The 20,865-nt window shown below is 40.2% G+C and overlaps 1 protein-coding gene across 1 annotated transcript in view; it reads right to left on the bottom strand.

The window, feature by feature from the left end:
* COL4A2 (collagen type IV alpha 2 chain) overlaps positions 1 to 20,865 on the bottom strand; it is a 138,011-nt gene that overhangs the window by 80,267 nt on the left and 36,879 nt on the right. Inside the window, exon 3 of the mRNA XM_042868499.1 lies at positions 18,632 to 18,712. Coding sequence (XP_042724433.1) covers positions 18,632 to 18,712 — 81 coding nt within the window. The remainder of the gene's footprint in view (positions 1 to 18,631; positions 18,713 to 20,865) is intronic.

Here is a 20,865-nt window from a genome sequence, read left to right on the forward strand (position 1 = left end):
AGTGGAGACAGTTTTAGGGTAGAAGACAACCAAGAACTCAAATCATAAGTAACATAGACTTATTTGTTTTAATGGCTTTTTTCAGTGTAACATCTTGTTCAGCAACACTACATTGTGTACCCTAAAATCCAAAGAAAATCTGCCCTATTTTTGACCTCAGAAACTATAAGTGAATGTAGACATAACACAGATAATAGCAGATGACTGAGTATTTTTACATATATTACAGTGTTTTATATGAAATTATAGCAATATTCTTCTTCATGGAATTTATTTGTTCCCTAAACCTCTTGACAACTTTATGCTTAACAAAAATGGCTGCATGTGTGGCACTTTAATGTAATGACACAATCTGTAAGTACAATAGCCTAAGTTTAAATAATGCTTCATTACAAAGTTTCAGGCACACAACTAAGGAGTTAAGTAGTCTCCATGTTTGTTTTTCCTGGATCCTGTTCTGAGACTATCTTCCATAGCTGGAAAAGGTCAACATCCTACCATTAATACAACATTATTCCCACAAGTTTCTACAACAAAAAAGTTTTCATAAACAAAAGCCATTTTTTAATGTGGTGCACCAAGAGCCATGTTTACTTGCACTGTTATTTTGCCAGTACCTTATGGCTTAGAAAAGATAAGGCTATTAATGGAATTTAAAATACATATTTTTTGATCTTACTCCACACTGGGAATGAAAGAAAATATTACTAAACTGTCCTCCCAACTTCCTCTCTTGAGGGGTCAGACAACTTGGCAATCTATCACTTCTGAAAAAATGAAGTATACACATATATATTTGAAGGAGCCATGACATGTAGAAAACATATACTATAATTTAAAGTTTTCTGAACTTTGCTCTGAAAATAAATAATGTGACATGAAGAAAATGATTGTATTTTATACTTATTACAGCGAAGTTCTACAAAACTTCTCATAATTAAAATGCTTGGAGGAATTTGACTTTGAGTTTTAAGTCACTTCTTCCAAATGCACTGGATGGCAAATATAGTTCAACTGGGAAATGTGTATATGCTTATACTCCTTCTATTTCTCTCTTTTGTATAACGTTTCAGCAGAGTGATCATTTACTGAACTATTCATATGACATCTGGCTAAAAATGTAAAAGGACAAAATATGGAAAGAAGTGAGTTTTTTTCATCATCTATAGTTTTCAACTGCAGCACCTGTTTGGATTGCTCATTTGTTGACAATTTGTTGACTCACATCCATTTTCTCCAGGGAACAAATGTGCAAAACTAGGATGTACGATCCAAAACGTGGATCCTGCTATTTCTTTCCTTTAATCTTTCAGAACTTATATGGAAAGAATGTATTGAACGGCACTATCTGAACAAGAAGGTGTGGTGCATGGAATTTAGTGTGTGATAATCTCAAACTCTGAAAAACATAAATTGTTGTTATCTGTCAGTCTCATTTATTCTGTCTCTTCTCCATAACACATCTTCCAGAAAATAATCGATGAGCTGATACGTGCAGCCAGTTGGCATTTTTAAATGAGAAATGCTCACTCTATAACCTTCTGACATAGGTATGCCCTGGTAACTGGGTATGTCTCCTAGGGAACTTCTTTCCGTGAAAGACTCTCTTCTCTCTCAACTTCTTCACTGGGAAAAGGATTTTATGTCAAGGAAGTAACTTTTGACATTTGTTTCACTCTTGGGCAAGCTGGAAGAGCTTTGTAAAATTACATACACATAGCAAAACTGTTTACTTTTGGTGGTTGAAACATGGGATGATCCCACTGCTGTGGAGTGTGTCCAGACCCTCACAACTCTAAAGCAGGTCCAAGCTTTGTGAAGATGGAACATCTTCCGTGGCTGGGTCTGTTGTACAGACCACCAGTTATTCACGTGGCATGTCATCAGCCTCACAGTGACCTGGGTACGTGCTCACTCTAAAACTGAGGAGATTTGGGAGAATTTCTGCTCTTCCAAATCAGCATTCAGGCGGTGTAGAACTTTCACCCAAACAAGAAACTTTGTTCGCAGGCTCAGTCACTTTGAATATTAGCAAGCACTGACCCTGCACTCTAGAGATTAGGGTTAAAACTAAGAACAAATAAGTGCAATGAGTCTACCCCTAGCTAACTTATCTAGTTGAAATATCTCAGAATCGCAGAATGGCTTAGGTTGGAAGGGACCTTAAAGATAATCTGGTTCTAATCCCCTGCTGTGGGCAGGGCTGCCCCCCACCAGCTCAAGCTGCCCAGGGTCCCATCCAAGCTGCCTTCAGGAGTGGGGAATCCACAACTTCTCCAGGCAACCTGTTTATATTATATGTTATAAATATAGAAATTATAAATATAGAAATACTATAAATGATACCCCAACCCAAAGGAGAGGGACAAACCACAGAAACGCCCAGAAACAGATCTGGTAATACAGCAGTAAAAGTAATGAAGTCCCGCAGTGATTGCAGGAAGACACATAAGTAGCACGTTAACAGAAAGCAAATGTGCAGCATGTTACTGGGGAGAAATAGCCACCAGACACAAAGCAGTAAAAATACTGTTTGCACTGTTAGCAACAGAGGAGATTGCATCATTTCAGAGACACATGTGACTGTAGCTTTTAGAGAGTCCAGAGGAGCATGAATGTCAGTCTAAAAGCTGGCAAGAGCCAATAGAGCATTACATGCACCATGGTGTCATGGCATATGCACTGGCCACAGGCTAGACCAGTCTGAGTTTTGGGGTCATAAACAAAGCAGGAGATTGTTTCACAGCCCCTATAAGAATTTATTCTTAGCATATTCATCTGTCCAAGTATTCATAAGTCAGATAGGAAGTAAATGAAATTCATCATTTGTCAGCTGGCGGATGCTTTCGTATCCTGGACTGTACGCAGTTTGCGCAATACTTCCACTCCCAAGGAAAAATATTTGTTACTAGACAAAATGCATTTTTCAATCATTGTTTCTTAATATCACTTGTTTATTGAGGTTTTCTTTGCTTTTTCTCTGCATACCTTATGACAGTCTAGTCATTACTGGATTGTTCAAAAGATTGCTTTCTGGACGACATATCACTATGTACACTGCTACAATTTCTTTTTCTAACTACCATCCTTTACTCCATTGAGGCCATTCTAGCTACTTCAAAGAAGCTTCCAATAGTTCTACAATTGCACTGAGAGCTTTGTAGCCTTGAAGGAAGCACTTCTAAGAAGGAAGTCCTGTTTCTATTTTGTTTTGGAGATGGTAGATTACTGTGTCAATTCCCCCTGAAATGTAAGCAAAGAAGAATATTTCCTATTTCTATTACAAGTAACTGAAAGGTTCTCACAGAAGGGTAACCTAGAAGCTTAAGCACTTCCCTTCTGGACCCTCTGGAATGCCCTAGTTGCTGCAATAGGTTTGATTTGAAAAACTTTTGTCTTCTTTTGGTCAAAAACAGTAAAATCCGTCTGTGATATTTCTGCTTTCTTACAAAACATGCTTTGCATCTTCCATGAACACTTAGAGGCTTTCATAGCTCTTAAAAAGTCCAACCTTACCTCTTGCCAAATTTCAGTTTTGAAAACTAATTAGTCCAGCAGCCACAATAACAAATTATGACACCAGAAATGCTTCTCTTGCATTATTTCAGAGTGTGTATTGTGAAAAATATCATGATCTATTCAGAGAATGCATGGCTCAGGTAGGATACCTCTTGTATGTGCCTAAAGCTAAGAGGATTGATTTGCAACACATGCTGAGAGGGTATCATGTACTTACCTGAGGAGCTGGTCAATTTACAGATGCTAAAGGACCTGAGGACTGACTTTGTCTCCAAATAAGCAAATTCAGAGGAAATTCTTCCTTGAACTAAATGGCTATTTAAGCTCTAGGCTTAAGTTTAAGTTAAATTTTAATCCATTAAGAAAAGTTTATAATACTTAAGAAAACATAAGATGACCAGTTTTCTTTCTGAATACTGCTGTAGCTGTTTGCTACTGCAAGCAATATGGTAGTATTCAGCTACCAAACTGCAAGAACAGATGAACAATTATAATCTAATCCCAAGTGTTGAATTTCGTTACTGGAATGCTTTTAACTGAAATGAAAATGAGACTGTGCCTCATCAGACACAGTCAGCAGATATGCAGCCACTAAATGCATAGTCTTCAGAATTTAGATCAGAATATCAGAAAGATTTTAGAGTATGTCAAAGATTCCTTGGAGCAAAGGATTCACGAGTGCCTGCAAGAGTACTCCTGTCAGAGAAGTACATATATTCCTGCAAAAGTGAAAAGCAATCATGTTGATTTAGTAGACAGACACAGGGACACATTCAGCTTTACAATCACACCTTACTGAGCAACGCTTTATTCGGCTAGTTTGTGTTCTGATTTACACCACACAAAACATCTTTGAAGTCGGTGAGTTTATACAATGTATAAATCAACATAGGGACTACGAATAGAGAGAGAAGGAAAATCCTTACAGGGAAAATGCAGAACAAGGTGTCTGCAAGGGGGAGAGCAAACACAACCAGCACCGCCACAGCTGTGTAAATGCACGGGGTTGCAGAGGCTGCAGACAGAACTATGTGTATATCCATACCAGAGCACTGAGGATTTTTTCATTTTACTGAAATGTTCTTCCTAATGCTTACTTACTAAGAATGGCATTTAAGTTTCAATTAGGACACAGTGAAATTATTCAGAAGCTATACATGTTGACTGCACGTAGAAGCAATAGAAGAAACACTGCCTAGCTGGAACTGATGCCTTAATAAAACTACTACTGTGATGACAACACATGCCCTTAATGGTCATACATGTACACAGCTCCTGCCACAGCAGAGCACTGTGCTTTCCAGTGAGGACGGCTCCCACCAAGGATGAAGATGGAGGGAAGGGAGTGCCTCCAGCCCCTCTGTGGGAGGACCACAGCCCCTGCTGCATGTCTCTTGTTCTGCACACTGCACATCACGGTGGTGGTATGTGGACTGACTGAAGTATGTTATCCTCCTGGGGCAGTGTTGGGCTCCCATCATGTTCTTACTCACAGGGCTATTCAGCTCGGGCAGCAAATGTGAGCCTGAGCTTCAGCACACTTGGCTGAGGTTACCACTGCAAACCAGGTCCCAGTATTTGCAGAGGTACCTTGCTTCTTTAAAAACATTGCTCCAACACATACCGTTCTCCTCCTCAAGAGATGCTCAAGCCCTTGTGCCAAATAGAAAGTATGCTGCTACATGCCTGCCAGGACTAAAGACGTAGCTCTGTGGCCAGCAGCACCCAGATGAGGTGCTGAGGCAGAGCCCCGTTCCCCTTGGCCATGAACACTAGATTGGGATCCACGACCAATCTTATCCTCCCCTTGTTGCCCAGGGAAAGGCCTGACCCAGCCCCAACTGAGGTGCTGAGGGAATAGAGGGGAGGAAGCAGTGGCCCCAGGACACCTGCTCCTCCCTCACACTGCACACCTCCACACAGAACCACCACAGGCCTATAGATGTTTGCTCACCTCTGCATTTTTTGCCTGTGAGAACAGGGACAGCTCATTTTGTTGGCAGAATTTTCTACGGTGGTCAACCATTTACTGCTAAGAGCAACTGTGTTTTATGATGACATTTTTCAGGGGCTTTTAGGGTTCACCATGTGGTTTTCTTAGACATGTTTGCTCAGTTCAGGCTGCTCTGCTGTCTTCCCATGGACCTTAATGTTTTTCTCCCATCCCTTCTGAAGACAAAAGACTATCTCCACTTAAGAAAGCTTTCTCACTTCTTTCTGCTGAGCTCAGTCTTTCTCTGAATCAACTGCTCTAATTTTAACGTCGTTATTTAACTGGATAAGCTGGCTTCTTTCACTTCATATTTACATTTCATAGCACATCTGCACTGTCTGAGAGTTCACTGCATGAATTTTTCAAACCACACCATAGGATCTTGGCAGTTGCACATGACTTCAGAGATTTTATACACATATATCTGAAGCTCTGAGGAAGCAATTAAACCATATGGACCTCTCCCATACAGTAGGAAGCACAACACAAGACTTATTGCTTGATTTATTGTAACCTTATGTCATTTAAGAAAACCAACTCTGCAACTGTTTGAAAGAAGTAAGCCAGCTGAGAGAGAGGGAAGGCTTGCTCAGAGAGCTCTGGCTCAGCAGACCCCAAGTGGCTGCATTCGGCTGTGGCCACATAATGTGTCATAGACCAGGCTGGAAGGACAAAGTGTGAGCTAGCAGAATTAAAACCCTGTCATTGGGTTTTGTGACAAAAAGAAAAACAAGTGGATTTGTCTTCAGCCACTGCTTAACTTTGAAGGGAACCCGCACTGCTTGGCTGCTTACCTGTCTTTCTCTTCCCCACGCAAAGTCCACAGCAAATATAAAGTGAACATGGGGACATGACTAAATGGGCATAGTGGTGATGAGCTGACAGTTGGACTAGATCATCTTAGTGGTCTTTTCCAACCTTAGTGATTCTATGATTCTATGAAATAAAAGCTGTGGAAAATAGCGCAAGGCAGTGTTACACCAGACAGCTATGTCACATACTTGGATAAGCATGCTCTGTCCAGTGGAAGGAGTTTGTCTCACAGAGGTGAGAGACACTGCAGTAGCAATGCAATGCGTAACTGAAGTGGTTACTATGGAGGATGTGTTCTAAGCATAAGCCAGCCTGGCAGGCTCATGCCCTCACTAAATATCGGAATTATGAAGATATACGGGTCTAACACCCACAACATGGTGCGGCACCATTGGGCCTTTTGCTGCTGGAGCTCTCATCTACTTGAAGGAAACTATCACAGTGCTCTATGCTGTGCTACCACTCTTATTAATGCATGAGTGCTAACAATGCTCTTGGCAGAGAGCACAGAGATAAATGCAAGTAGTTCCTGCCCCAAAGAGCTTACATCCTCCCAAAGGCAAACATAGCCTGCAGTGAGGATCACACCATTGCAGAACCAGAGGGGTTAGAAAGGACCTCTGGAAATCATTGAGTCCAAGACTCTGCTGAAGCAGGTTCCCTAGAGCAGGTCACACAAGAAAATGTCCAGGTGGGTTTTGAATATCTCCAGAGAAGGAGACTCCCCAACATCTCTGGGCAGCCTGCTCCATTGCGCTGTAACCCTCACAGCAAAGTTCTTCCTCATGTTTGTATGGAATTTCCTGTGTTCAAGTTTTTGCCCGTTGCACTCTGTGTTCTGGAGGGAAGTGTTCATCTCACAGAACTGACTTCATTCCTCTTCCGGGCTATGAAGAATAACAGTGCCTTATGGGAAGCTTTTAAGATGAAAAGGGTGGTGAAACACACGAAATGATGTTATGAATGATTTAGAAAAAGGTATGGACAGGTCTGGGAGCAGATGCCAGAAAGGCCATAAAATAATAGAGAAGTAGATGATCTAGAAACTGAGAAACAGCCTAAAGCAAGAGATAGTTTAGATGGGAAAAAAAAAAGAATATTTATATAAAGTGAGAATAATAAGGATGTATCAAAATCCATATTTTTCTGCATAGAAAAACTCTCTATTTGCCACTGTACTCTGGATGGAGTGAAGCAAAGTACCTAATTTTAAGGTATTTTAATGCTCATCATCCTTTTCCAGATCAATGTAACAGAAGCACTTACATATACTTCAACAGCTTTGTTCGGTATGTGATGACACTTGAAAAGCCTTACATACAAACTGAGGTAAATAAGGAACATTTCTTCTCTGAAGTTCGTTAAAGAAATGCTGAGAATGAGCTCTGTCAGCCTAGACAGAGACTGTACATGATGACAGTCTGTCTATTCCCACATTCCTGATCTGTCCAGGTCAGACTCAAAGGATTCCATTAATAGTTTGGTACTTACCGAATAAGACAAAAGGAAAATAGGTCAATGGTACTTGCTCCCTTGTGACAAAAATGCAGAAAATAGAAACTAGCACTATCTGAGAAACTTGTAAAGCCTTGGATACATGTCATGAGAAACGATTCACACTCTCTAGAGTACAATTTAAGTGCTGCAGAATGGCCTGGATTATCCTCCTTGGATGACTGTGTGGACTACCCTGTTACAGAGCAAGGCTATCATCCACAGCCTTTATCTTTCAACTGCTCCTCTAAGTAGAAGTGGCAAAACTTGGCCAAAGTATTTTTGTGCATTTGTTGCACCAGAAATCAAAACCCAACAGTCTAACTAAATGGACAGCATATTTTTCCTAAAACAATCCAGACAGTGCATTTCACTTCCATAATGAAGTGTGATTCCTATGTGAAAAATAAACAAAAATATCAATGATACATGGGAATGTACTGTGCTGTGACCATTGACCACGATGAACAAAAAGAATGTAGACGACAGTCACGGAATTGCTTGAACTTCCTTTCTAGGTAGGTAAAGGTAAAATATACTTCCAGTATTTCCTGGGAAGTCAGGAAGGAAGAAGAACAACAACAACAACAAAAAATGCTGTTTAGTTTTGATTTAAATGTATTATTTTTAAATTATTGTGAATAGCAACCAAAGGCTTTTTATTACAGTTTCAGCTATTGCCACATTAGTTTTCCACAGTACATCTTCAACCAGACAGCTAACCTTTAAAAGTTTCCTTTCCATTAATTACTGAAGATATCTATCTACAGTTAAATTTGAAGTCTTGTTTTATCTTCTGGACAATATTTCTAGATTATTTAGTGTGCTTTGTCTTGCTTTGGTTCTCCACCTCTCATTCAAGTCTGCAATATGCACATGGACAAATTCACTCTTAGAAATGCTGCCTTCAAACTAAATTCCTAAAATATCAGTGAAATATCTTATCAAACCACTGTAAGATTTGTTTTCTTATTTGACTGTAACAAGCCCACAAATCAAGGAAATATATAGCTAATGCAAAAGGCATCAGGTTGTGTAATTTCAAATACAAGAGCTCAACCTGACAAATAGGGTTAATTCAATCCATTTACTTTAGTCAAAATTTTGTTTGAACTGCAACCTTGGTATTCATTATGATTGATGATATTAATTCTTGAGCTTTGTCCAACGCTGCTGATTTGTTCTCTTGTCACAACAGCTGAACTTGCAAAGGTTTTCAAGACAAGTTTGTAGAAGTATCTGCACTAATGTAGGTCAGCAGGCTTTGGAGAAGCGTATTATCTGTACTCTAGTACTTACTTTGCTGGAGAAAATGCAATGAATATGGGGAAGCAGATGAAGTTGCACATGGAAGTAAAAAAACTGGATACTAACTTTTCAGTGAAATACCATTCTTCTCTTGTACTATTGATTTGAGAAGGTTTTAGGAGAACTCTGCTTTCAGAATTGTCTCTGCTGAAGCAAAAGACGTTTCATATCTGGCTGAAGCAGAATGCTCCACAAAATAAAAGAGTAAAATGGAGAAAAAATAATCTTTTGATGATGTGCACATATTTTGTTTTACTTAGGAGACTTCAGATTTATTTAACTTCTAAACAGTCTTTAAAATATTCTGCACATTTACAAATGTAAATGTGATTTAATTGTTTTTCTATATGTATGCGAATGCTCTGCTTTTTCTTATATGTTTAGCTTTTTTTGTTTGTTTGTTTGAAACTGCTTTTTAAGAAACCATCCACTGAGTTTTCTCAAATGGCAGATTTTTGTAGAATACATATGTGGAGAAAGGATTCGTTGCTTCTTGCTCATGGGAAAGTTATCTAACCTCCATCCACCAGTTCACAAGGACCTCTGATGTTGATTAAACATGTACAAACAGAGTTAAAAAAGAAGAGGAAACGTGCATATTTCACTCGAAAAAATGTCAGGACAAATGTAGGAAAGAATAGTGATTAGCAACAAACATGAGTATCTAGCTACAATATTTGATTGATAGCCACTGTAGCCTAGGTTAAGCAATTTTCACTAAATAAAACATTAGGTCATAAAGCATTAAGTTTCAGACCGACTCAAATCATGCTATATCAAGCAAACCTGTATCCTGCCTGCCTGCCTCTGGTATCTAACTCAAGATTATGAGCCTATTCACTGCTAACAGTTCCTGCAATTAAGCCTTAAACTCAAAGTTTAGATGCCTATGGAACAATGTCAAGTATTTAAGGACTTATGTATGCTGTTAAGACCTTATAAGGCAGCGTTTGGCAAGTACAAACATAAACAAAAGCATGCATTTGAAATTGTACCCTCAAATGTGTATGCAAAAGGGAATTGTACTTTTGCAACTGAGAGCAAAATTTAGGTTCACAGTATTAAACATCTTTTTAAGATTACACTCTTTTTTCCTTCCTTTTCCAGGCACTGATATGCTGCTCTCCACTAATATATTGAATAGCCTGAAAAAAAATTAAATTGCAAAACAGCATACCAGACTTGATTAAAGGTGTTGGAATAATTAAAGATATCTTCCTGTCCATGCATAACGCTTATTAGCACTACCAGTATTTTGCATTTAAATCTGCCACCACTGCAAATACCTTCTTTCTGAGGCAGTGCCTCTTTCTGAGAGCTGTCAGAGACAGAAAGTTCATGGCCTATGAAGCGATATGAAATCTTGAAGTATCTTTTGTTTTTGTGATACCTCGTATCCATTCAGGAACAGAACCTGACAGTACTTTCAATGATGCATGACTGAGCTCACTCCCGACACTTTGCATGAAACAAACACTGAGCAGCAAGCAGGACACTTTTCAAATAATCAGGGAAAGTAAGAAGAAAAAAAATAAAAAGAGAAAGACAAGCAAGGGCAGCCCAGTGCAAGGCATGTAAGCACGGTGAATATTTGCCTGCACTGCATGATTAGTAGGGTTTCCCTTAGTGGTGGGTACATGTTTGGGTAATTGATTGTTAAGTGGCTTCCTTAAATGATTGTTAAATGGCTTCCTGAGGATGTCTGGTAAGGTGGTTCCTTTATCCAAAGGCAGTGGAACTTGCATGGGTTCAGAAGTCTGCATCAGGCTGTGTACTGAGGCTTAGGTCAGCTTGTCTTCTCCCCACAACTCCTAGGCACATCTCATCAAGGCCAGATCTTCTATGTTGCTACTTAGCTTGATATGAGTAGAGCAGAGAAAGAACAGAGCAATAACATCCAAAGGAGAAGTTATAGTAATATAAGATTTCAAGAGCTAACATTTTTTAAGGTCAGGATGAAGGCAAAAGTTGTACAACAGAGCAGAGACCACTCAATCTGTTGCACAGAAAGGACAAGGTGTGTTGTGTAGAAGTAGCAGAAAATATGAGATGTCCAGAATGGTATTTGTGGTGGTAAAAATGGAAGAACTGGTGGTCATGTTGTCCTATGGGATTAATGCATGGCTATTCTGTGGAGGACTGATGTGCAGGTAAACTAAAACAAAAGCAAGCAGCACAAGAGGAATAAGCTGGTCTTCAGACAGAATGGAACAAGGCTGCTTTACTGAGAGTTAGAAAGGTCATGGAGAAATAGTTAAACTAGAAACAAGGGAAAGACTGGCACGGTCCAGTCTGGATTCAAGGAACTTGAGAGTGAAACATAGCTGATGCTCAGTACATTCTTGAAAAGCAAGGGAGGAAATAAGTACCATGAATATAATAAATAGGGAAGGTAAATAACACTATTTACAATGCCATCTGACTGGCAGCTGGAACAGAGTGGGCAAAATCTGTAAGTGCTTTCACCTGGTACTTAAAGGGGCTTATAGAAAAAGATGGAGAATGACTTTTTACTTGAGCAGATAGTGATAGCACAAGGGGGAAACGTTCTAAAATAAAATAAAGGAGATTTAGATTAGATGTTAGGGCAAAATTCATTATTCAGAGGGCAGTGAGGAAACAGGTTGTTTGGAGAAGCTGTGAATCCCCATCCCTGGAGGTGTTCAAGGCCACACTGGATAGGGCCCTGGGCAGCCTCATCTAGACCAAGAGGAACCCTGACTATCACAGGGGATTAGAATTGGATGGTCTTTAAGGTCCCTTCCAACCCAAGTGTTTTGTAATTCTATGATTATAGATGCAATTCTATGTAGCAATGCTAGAAATCTAAAAATTAGGAGTAGGAAATTATGACAATTCTGTTGCAAGAGGCACCTCAGGCTGGTGGAAGGTGGATAATCAGTGGCATACTGAGTTGGTAGGCTGTCAGCTTTACTGGAATGATTGGAGACAAGGTACACGCAGAGCAGTGGCACAGAATGTGAAGGCTAATATGAAGTGTAACAGAAAAAATAACAACAGAGGACAAAGGAGGGAATTCCTGTAGGCGGAAATAACAGAAAACCAGCACTGTGTTTACATTTGGGACTCCCTGTTAAAGACAACGATCATGAAGTATTCCAAGAAATTAGAGAAGTTGAAAAACTAGGTCAGTAATGCTGGCTATTTCAGTTACCCACGTACAGTCAGACACAACACCTCATTCAGATGAGACAAAGAGATAAAATATTTGGACACAGTGACACTTGAGTCCTGGAAGCCACAAGAAACAACGCCTCTCTGGATTTAGTCTTGAGTGCACAGGACCTGGTTCAAGAGGTACTAGTGGGAGAATGCTCTCTAATAGCTTTGCAACACAACTTTAACTAAATAACGTATCAAATGGAGTAAGCCAAGCAAATGCACCACACAGATATTCAATTTCAAGAAGGGGAAATACATAAAAATCAGACAAATAGTAAAAGCCTTATAAAAGCAATCCAAAAGGCAGGAAGCCTAGAGCAACCTGGAGGCTTTTCAAAAACATTGTATTAAAAATTCTGGTAAACTGTTTCGCATATCAAAAAGAAAATAAAACAGTTCAATAAAACCCCTGCGTAACTCATAAAATTGCTACAGAGGCTATTGCAGGGAAAAAGGTTAACATTTTAAAAATTGCTTAAATGAACAAGAAAGCTCATAAAAAACAGATCAAGAGTAACTGGCAATTAGGATGTCTGAAAAAGAATGCCAACAGTTTGCAGAAGATCCTCAAGCGGATAGTAAAAAGCAAAGCAAGAAGCCATCAATGGGAGTAACAATACCACACAATGTCAAAGGCTTAAAAGCATTTGGGGACAGCAAGACCACAGCAAAAGAACTCAGGAAAATCTTTGTGAAGGTCTTCACTGCCGAAGGTGTTTGAGATAGCTCCAAATCCAAGCTGTTCTTTGAGCCAGATTAATTTCAGGTAAATATACAGGAAGCAGAAGATAAAATAGACAAGGCAGACCTTAGTAAGTGAGCAGGAGTGTTGACATTCACATGAGACTTCCGAAGAAACTCAGTGGATTTTCAGTACGGCTTTGAAAAAATTCTTCACCAACACATTCTAAAATAAATGCCTCTGGGTTTGGGAGAGAGGTGCTTTTATGGACCATAGGCTAAAAGATAAGAAGAAAGGAACAGTGCTTGGCAGTCACATTTCAAAATGGAGATGCAACAGGATCTGAGCCGTGAAACATACAAGTCTGTAGATGATACTAGCTGATATCAAGTTGTTAAATGCCATGCTGGTGATGGGGAGATCCAGAAGGATCTGACCAAACTGGGAAGGGGGGGGGGGGCAGTCAAACTTCAGTACTGGCAAGTGTCAGGAGTGTATGGAGAAGGAAACAGAATGTCAATTTACTGCTGAAGGAGACTTTGGTGCATTCATACCCATAATCCCACAAATTCTCACAGACCAGAAAGAAAAGAGTAATGAGAAATGAGGGGCTGGAGTGCTGCCTTCTAAGGAGAGGCTCAGAAAGCTGGAAATCTAGCTTTTTGGGCAAGAGAAAGTGCAGAGGGGAAATTATTGAGATTTACATAATTCTGGAAGCAGGAAGCAAAGTAAATGTAGAACTGCTCTTTTCCCAAACTTACAGTACTAGAAATAGGGTATACTTGATGAAACCAGAAGTAAATAGATGTTGGGCAGTAATTTCATTTTATTTGATTAGTGAACTCCTTGGTACTACAGGAAGTTGTAAAGACACAGAGCAGCTACAGGAAAGGATTGGATAAATTCAGGGAGAAACGTAAATACTGAAGAAATATAGAAATATGTCATATCTCTAACAGTATGATTTTGGTTACAAGGGAATGGACTGCAGAAGGTTTTCAGATCTCTGCACTCCCTCTAAATAGAACATTCTACCATCACTGTTTTAGACAGAGTAATGGGCTAGATGTACTAGAGGCAGATGATGGGAAGAAATTTCTCATGTTTTTGTTAAAAAAGGGTAAAATATCAGATATATCAACTTACACTAACCATGAGTTGAGCTACTGCCATTATATCACCTGAGAACCTGGTTTATTGTGAAGTTCAAAAATTACATTAGCAGTTAATAAAATTATTTTACTGGTTTTAACTAACCGGTTTCCCTAAGGATATAAGAATGGAAGTGACTTTAGAATATTTACGTGTTGCATTTTGTTGACTTCATTTAACTACAGAAGAAAACATCTGCTTGATGTAGTCCATGTGTTAAGACTTAAGCTTGTATGGAAAATGCTTGTAAGTTAAGATCAGACACTGGATTTCACAACTGTATAGCACTCAAAAGCAGACAGGAATGATTGTACGTGAACAAATAATAACGTAACCTTGGCCACTGCATTAGTGAAAGCAATGCAACAAATATCTGTAAAGGAGCTTTAGTGAATTAAATTTCATTTACTGAATTAGTCCTGATTAAAAAGAAATGTTTTGGCATTCCCATAAAATGGCCTTTATGGGAACACGAAGCTGTCCTTTCATTTCAAGTTACCATTACTGCAGTCCCCTGTAAAAACAACAGCGCAAGCAGTGCTCGACACTTGCTTCACATGGAAAGTACAAAGCTGGATTTCAATAGAGTGCCTTTTCTCTACAGAAAGATCAAGAAGATTGCTATTCATTTCCACTTTCTACAAAGCCCTCTAGGTTGATTATGAAGTGAGGTTGATTATGAACTTCAGCAAGTCAAACAGTTGGCCATTGTACTGAAAGGAGTTACCGTTTCCTACATAAGTGCATTCATGTTTTAACAGACTTGAAAGGTGTGTATATATGCACCAATAGATGCAATCTCTGCCCATTATACCGTCTGCAAAGAACTTTAACTCTCAAAATTTTAAAAGCTGCAATAGAAAGGAAAGGAGGAAAAGGAAAGAAAACAGAAGTTTATCCATTTTTTCCCCCTTCCTTCAGCTGAAAGCTTCTGCTTCATTTAAAGTAGAATTCCAATACAGCGTCAGTGCTTCCCTCTTCTCCTTCCTGTCTTATCCAGGCACCTTTTCTTCACACATTAGTTAATGAGAAGATGAGGCTGTTCTCCTTCTCCCTTGTCACTCTGCGCCCTCCACCTGAGGCTTGAATACACAATTGCTTGTTGCATGGGTCAGCACCCTCTTGCAGGAAGTTGGATTCTCGTTGTATCTCTGCTGAGAGATTTCCCAGCTGCAAGAATGGCTGGATGACTGCGCAGCTGGCCTTAAGGTATGATCAGACCTTTAAAGACTGGATATTTGTATCCAGCTAAGAGTAAATACACACCTAGGTTTGAATTAGGTTCCTGCTGTGAACAGGAGCAAAGACTCGGGTGTCATTAGACAGTAGAAAAAAAACAACTTATGGAAGTAGTTCCCTTTTTTCTTTTTGCTCTGGAGGCATCAACTCAAAAGCAAGGCAGAAGCTGGCAACTTCAAGGGAATCATGCGTGGCCCTGGAAAGACGCCTTTAGAAAAATCTTCTCTGAGCTGTGAATTGCAGAAGTCATCATCACTTGTGATGCCCTGTGATTCTCTGAAGGTCTGAATCAGATCTATCTTCCTCATGGAAATGAGGCAGAAAGTGCTGTACCAAGCTCCCAGTTCAAACAAGAGGTGGAAGCTTGCACATTAGCTGCTCCATTTGCCTTGCTGCAGAGTTTTCTCACCACTATGGCAAGTGGGTCAAGCTTCTGACACTTCATTTTCACATCCCCAATGGATTTCACTCTGCTCCATCTGTGCCCAGAGAAAGCTTCATGGCCAAGCTCAGTCATGAACAGGACAAAAAGCTGGAAATAGGAAAAATCATAACCTAGGAATACCATAATTCTTTTTTTTTGGCAGGCCTGTTGGGTGCATTGACTTGTGCTAGGTGGCCTTTAGTCCCTAGAAACTGCCTTCCTGACACGATTCAACTTCTCTGTGCCTTCACGTAAGAGTTAGTTTCAGACCAAAAGCCGTGCAGATAGAACCACAGGGCTTCCAGCCATCATGCATCTGGAGACCTGGCACACATCACCAGAGTCTGGCTGAATCCTCACACATCTGGACAGACAGTGCCTCTGTACCTCTAGCACAGAGCCCCCAGAATATAGCACTGAGCATATTTCACTATTTTAACACAGTGTAATTGAATTAAGACAATAAGGAAAAGCATCTTTGTCTAAATGCCATACCTTAAGATTGTAACTGAAACAAAGGCAGAAAATGAAGCAGAACCATACATGAATAAAAAGATAGAGCTTTTCTCAGACCTTTTCCTTTTTGCAATACTATTTACCACTCCAGTGAATTTACTTCATTCAACAGTTTCTGATATGCATTCAGCAGCAGGAAGCTGAAGAAAGTGCTTTTGTTTGCCTGGTTTTGAGAGATGTGCTATGAGAAGAATGTGCACTTACACTGTATGGCAGGGCAGTGGTATTGCCATTGGCTGCTGGCTCTTTCAGCACTGCTTCTACCTGAATTCCAGACGCCCTGCAAGTGACAGCTGTGTGGTACCTGACACAGAGTCACCAAACAAGCAGGCTCCAGCAAGCTGCTTCAGGCATTCTTACAAGTACAAACATGCAATATGTCTATTGTGCATGTAATGAGTCACCTCAAAAAGAAAATGTGCGTCGTGCCAGATTATACAGAGGTTCTGTGAAAATAAATATTCCCATTGAGAACTGAGCATGAGACCAGAAGCTATGCCAAATTTGACTAGTCTCTAAAGGCCGCTCTTATTTCTTAAACCAGATGTTTCACCAAGGTTGTGACATCTGAGGAGAGAAGCAGACACAAAATACATGCACACTATGCTGACTCAGAATGAGGTATATAGTTGCAGAGAATTTAAATACAATTTTTGAAGTCTTTAAATCACTTTCCCCTGTAATCCTTCACAATTTCCACCACTAACCACAAAATGTAATCAATGAAAAATGTAATCAATGTTTTATAACATCCTCTTTTTCCCTTTTTCAGTGCCTATTTAATCAGTGTGTTTAGTTAATGGGATTACTTGCTTCCCTGACGTAAGTGAAAGAGTGAGAGTGGAGAGTGAGTACACAGCGTATGCCCTTGTCTCCTAATCTAGATATGAAGTAACTAAACTTGTGGCACCTGAGTGACTCTCTGCTTTGATAGCTTCACATTTCCAGCTTTTCTAACCCATGCAATTGCTTTTGTTTAGCTACCTCTCTTCTCCTGCAGATGTAGCAGCTTGAAATTAAGGGTTATTTACAGACAAAAGAAAGGAGAAAAATACGTTAGTCACAGAAGTCACAATTTTCATGAACATTAGTGGAGAGCTAGTAGGTCCGTGCTTTACCTTAGAACAACTAAAAAAAATCCCACTGAAGAGAAGCATAGAATATTATACTTAAAGCCATTTCACCCAGCAACAGTAGGCTTTCAGTGCCCTTGCAGGGGAGTGGCAGGAGGCATCTGCTAAGCTTCATGTGCTGAATGATCAGGGAAGGGCAATAACAGCTGGAGAGAGCCCCTGCAGAAGCTGTGCCTCAGGGGAAGGATTTATTTGACCTCAGTGTCGTCAGTTTGTCATTAGGTTATTGCAATGGGAAGCTGATCAAGAACAGACTGTGGTCAGGAAAAGGGAGTATAACAATTGCAATGCTCATGACAGGGTAACCCTGGGATCATCTGACTTCCACAGAGACATCAGGACTTCTGCAGTAAACAAAAGTGTTCCTTGCCTTCCACCTACACAGTGACTTTGCTACCAATCTCTTCTTCCACTCAGACGTGGAGTCAAGCTTGAGGAATGTGATGGGAATGGGAACTGACAGCCCACTGAATGGAAGAAAATAAGAGAGATAGCAGAAAGCATATGATCTGCCACATCTCTTGCCTGGCCTATTCTTAGGAATGGGTGGATGGAAAAGGCTGAGTCACTGTCTCAGCTACAAAAGACCATGCTGAACAAAAGGAGCCTGCCAGCCAGGACTTTGAGCCACAAAGAACTGCCCAACTGCTCAGAGCTTTATGGGCAGGTGGCTTGTTGCCTCCACCACATCTCCCATTCTCTGCCTCTCATCTTTATTCCCTAAAAGAAATGAGTACCAGAAACAACCCAATGCCAGAAAGTCCCAGGCAGTTTCCTTCCAGTAGGAATTTCAAGTCCCGCAGACCTGCTTCCCATCTGATTTAATGGAAACCACCTGTATGAGGTATCTTTTCATCAGATACAATTTCGTTAGTAAGACTTCAAGAAAGTTATTGGGTGATTTTGTTAACAATCATTTAGCATTGTGAGGTCCATTGACCCTTAGCTTTAAAAGAATAATCTGCTATACTTCATAACAAAGTATTTTTTTCAAATCTACTTCCTCTCAAGGAAGTAAGATGCAACAACAGTACCTTTTTCCTGAAAAAAAAAAAACCCAACAAAAAAACCCACACAAATTGAATATTCCCAGTACTCTAATGCAAGTCTACCTAAAGCAAATGGCACTGAGCTGATGGCATGAAGATCTTTCTGTGGGAAAATATATTACTTACACGGGCTCCTTTTTCAGGGAAACACTGACATCCTCCACTGCAGTCTCTTCCTCCACATGGTCCTGTGTAACTCTTTCCACCCTGCAAGCCAGAACAGACAAAAGACAAAAATTAATTGGCATCAATTACAATACCTGGCACAATATAATAAATGTTAATTAGTAGATTCATTGCAAAGACCGGGATTAGATGACTATGATCTATGGATCTACGACTTCCTGGTGAGCCCTCTTAAAAGCTGCATTCAGAGCAGCAGTCAGAGGATTTCCAGTTCTTGGAAATATAATATCACTCTATTCATTTCCTTCCACATTTTCAAAATGCTGCAGCTCCATGCTGAGCAATATCTCACCTATCTCTTCGACACATGCAACACATACCATGTCACAGAAGAACAGCTGCTTGAATTCTTCAGGGACATGGATTAAGTCCTAGGTCACAATGCAGCACATCCTTCTATGCATGATCTGAATCACTGCTATATTTTACAATATTTATGGGTGGACATAAAAGAAGACTTGGATATCATGCTCAAAATCATAAGCCAAGCTTCTGCCCTCTCCTTTTCAATGACTCTCTGTTCTAGAGACACCCAAAACTTGCTAGTAGCCAACCATAGTGACCTAGAATTCCAAACTAACCCAAGAGCCATCTTGGCCTGGGCTGCAAATGTGCTGATCACAAGATTTTCTCTACTCCATGCAAACCCCTGGGAAGACTCCACAGGACTGCCCAGCTCAGATTCCACCTAGCACACTTAGGGCAGCAGCCACAGTTACTCTTGTTCAGAAATGTTAACAGCAGAGATGCTGTGCATGCTGTGGTGTAACTTTTAAAACTGTAACTTAATGATTAGGAATACTGCAAAGACCTATGGCCCACTGCAGGTCTTAAACCCCTGAAAGTGCCCTAGCAGCTTAAGTAGCTGAGAAAGGGAAACAATGATTCCCTGTCACTAACGATGAGTTAGAAGAAATAGGGCCAAAGCCTGACAGTACAGGAAAGATGTTCTGGAGCCCAAGTCCCTCATTCAGAGCTGCTGCTGATTTTCATGTGCACTGCTGCTGGTAGAAAGAAGCCTTCAAAACAAGGCAGGTGCTCCAAGCTGCCATGCTGTGGCTCACGAAGGCATAATGCTGCCACTCCTGCTTCTAGCCCTGGGTCAAGGACCTGAAGCAGAGAGAGGGACCCGCACTGCCATGCTTAGCATTCTTCATGCAGCTGTAATCAACCCATGCTCAGCACATGGGGCTGATTTCTCAGGTATTCACTTCTCCCTTTACACTATCAAGATCCTGAAAACACAGCTCCAGGCTTTGGATTCCACTCTGCGAGCCAAATAAGTAACAGGTACGAAGCAGGTATCTGGCAGACATTGCTTAAGCCCTCCTTTGATGGTATTTATGCAACAGGCTTTTAAACTTACGGCAACAGCAATGCAGAGTTTCCCAGACAAGTCATTATGCTTGTCATGAGAGGATTCCTGTCTGTACTTTAACTCATTTTACATATTAAAATACTTTTGTTTCAGTTTTGTATTTACTTTTAATGAAACAAGTAGGCATTCCATGCTGCAGAAACAAGCCCACAGAACTGAAACCATGCCCCGAGCTATTTAGAGGTTAGGTGTTGGATTCAGGAAATTATTTCACAGAGGTAACAGTGCCCTACGTCATGTTCTGAACTTTACTTTCTGTTTAGACTATTGTTTGGAGGAAATAATAAGCCCAGACCATTTTATAAACTCCAACAACTTGTTCAGGTTGGTCCATTTTGACTAAATGACTGGATGGTCACAAGCTTATTATGTCTTTATTTCTTCCTTTTCACAGATGAAATGTACATCTCTCCCTCAGAACCCTTAATTTCAGAGTTTCTCCTCCCTGCCTTTTCACAAATGAAGAATAGTTCTATTTGTTTCTATGCATGCCACGTGGATGTAATGCCTGTGTGAACCTACACCACTGCAGGGCACACGTCTGCATGGAAACCAGTGTAATAAGCAGTGCAGCCACTCATCAGAATTAATCCCAAACTTTTATAGAAATGTTTTGGAGATGTAAATAACAACATATTGCAGCCTAACAAACTGCAGTAACAAACGGACAGGTGCAGCAATTAAATCATGAGAGACTTCAGTGATGCCTGCTGAGAAAACAGCAAGGAGAACAATAAGATTTTTTGTTTGTTTGTTTAATTAACAGGGTGTCTCTAAATTTGGTAAACTGTTGCTA

Source organism: Lagopus leucura, unplaced genomic scaffold, assembly GCF_019238085.1.
Source record: "Lagopus leucura isolate 7727_CA_CO unplaced genomic scaffold, USGS_WTPT01 Super-Scaffold_100001, whole genome shotgun sequence".
Taxonomy (NCBI): Eukaryota; Metazoa; Chordata; class Aves; order Galliformes; family Phasianidae; genus Lagopus; species Lagopus leucura.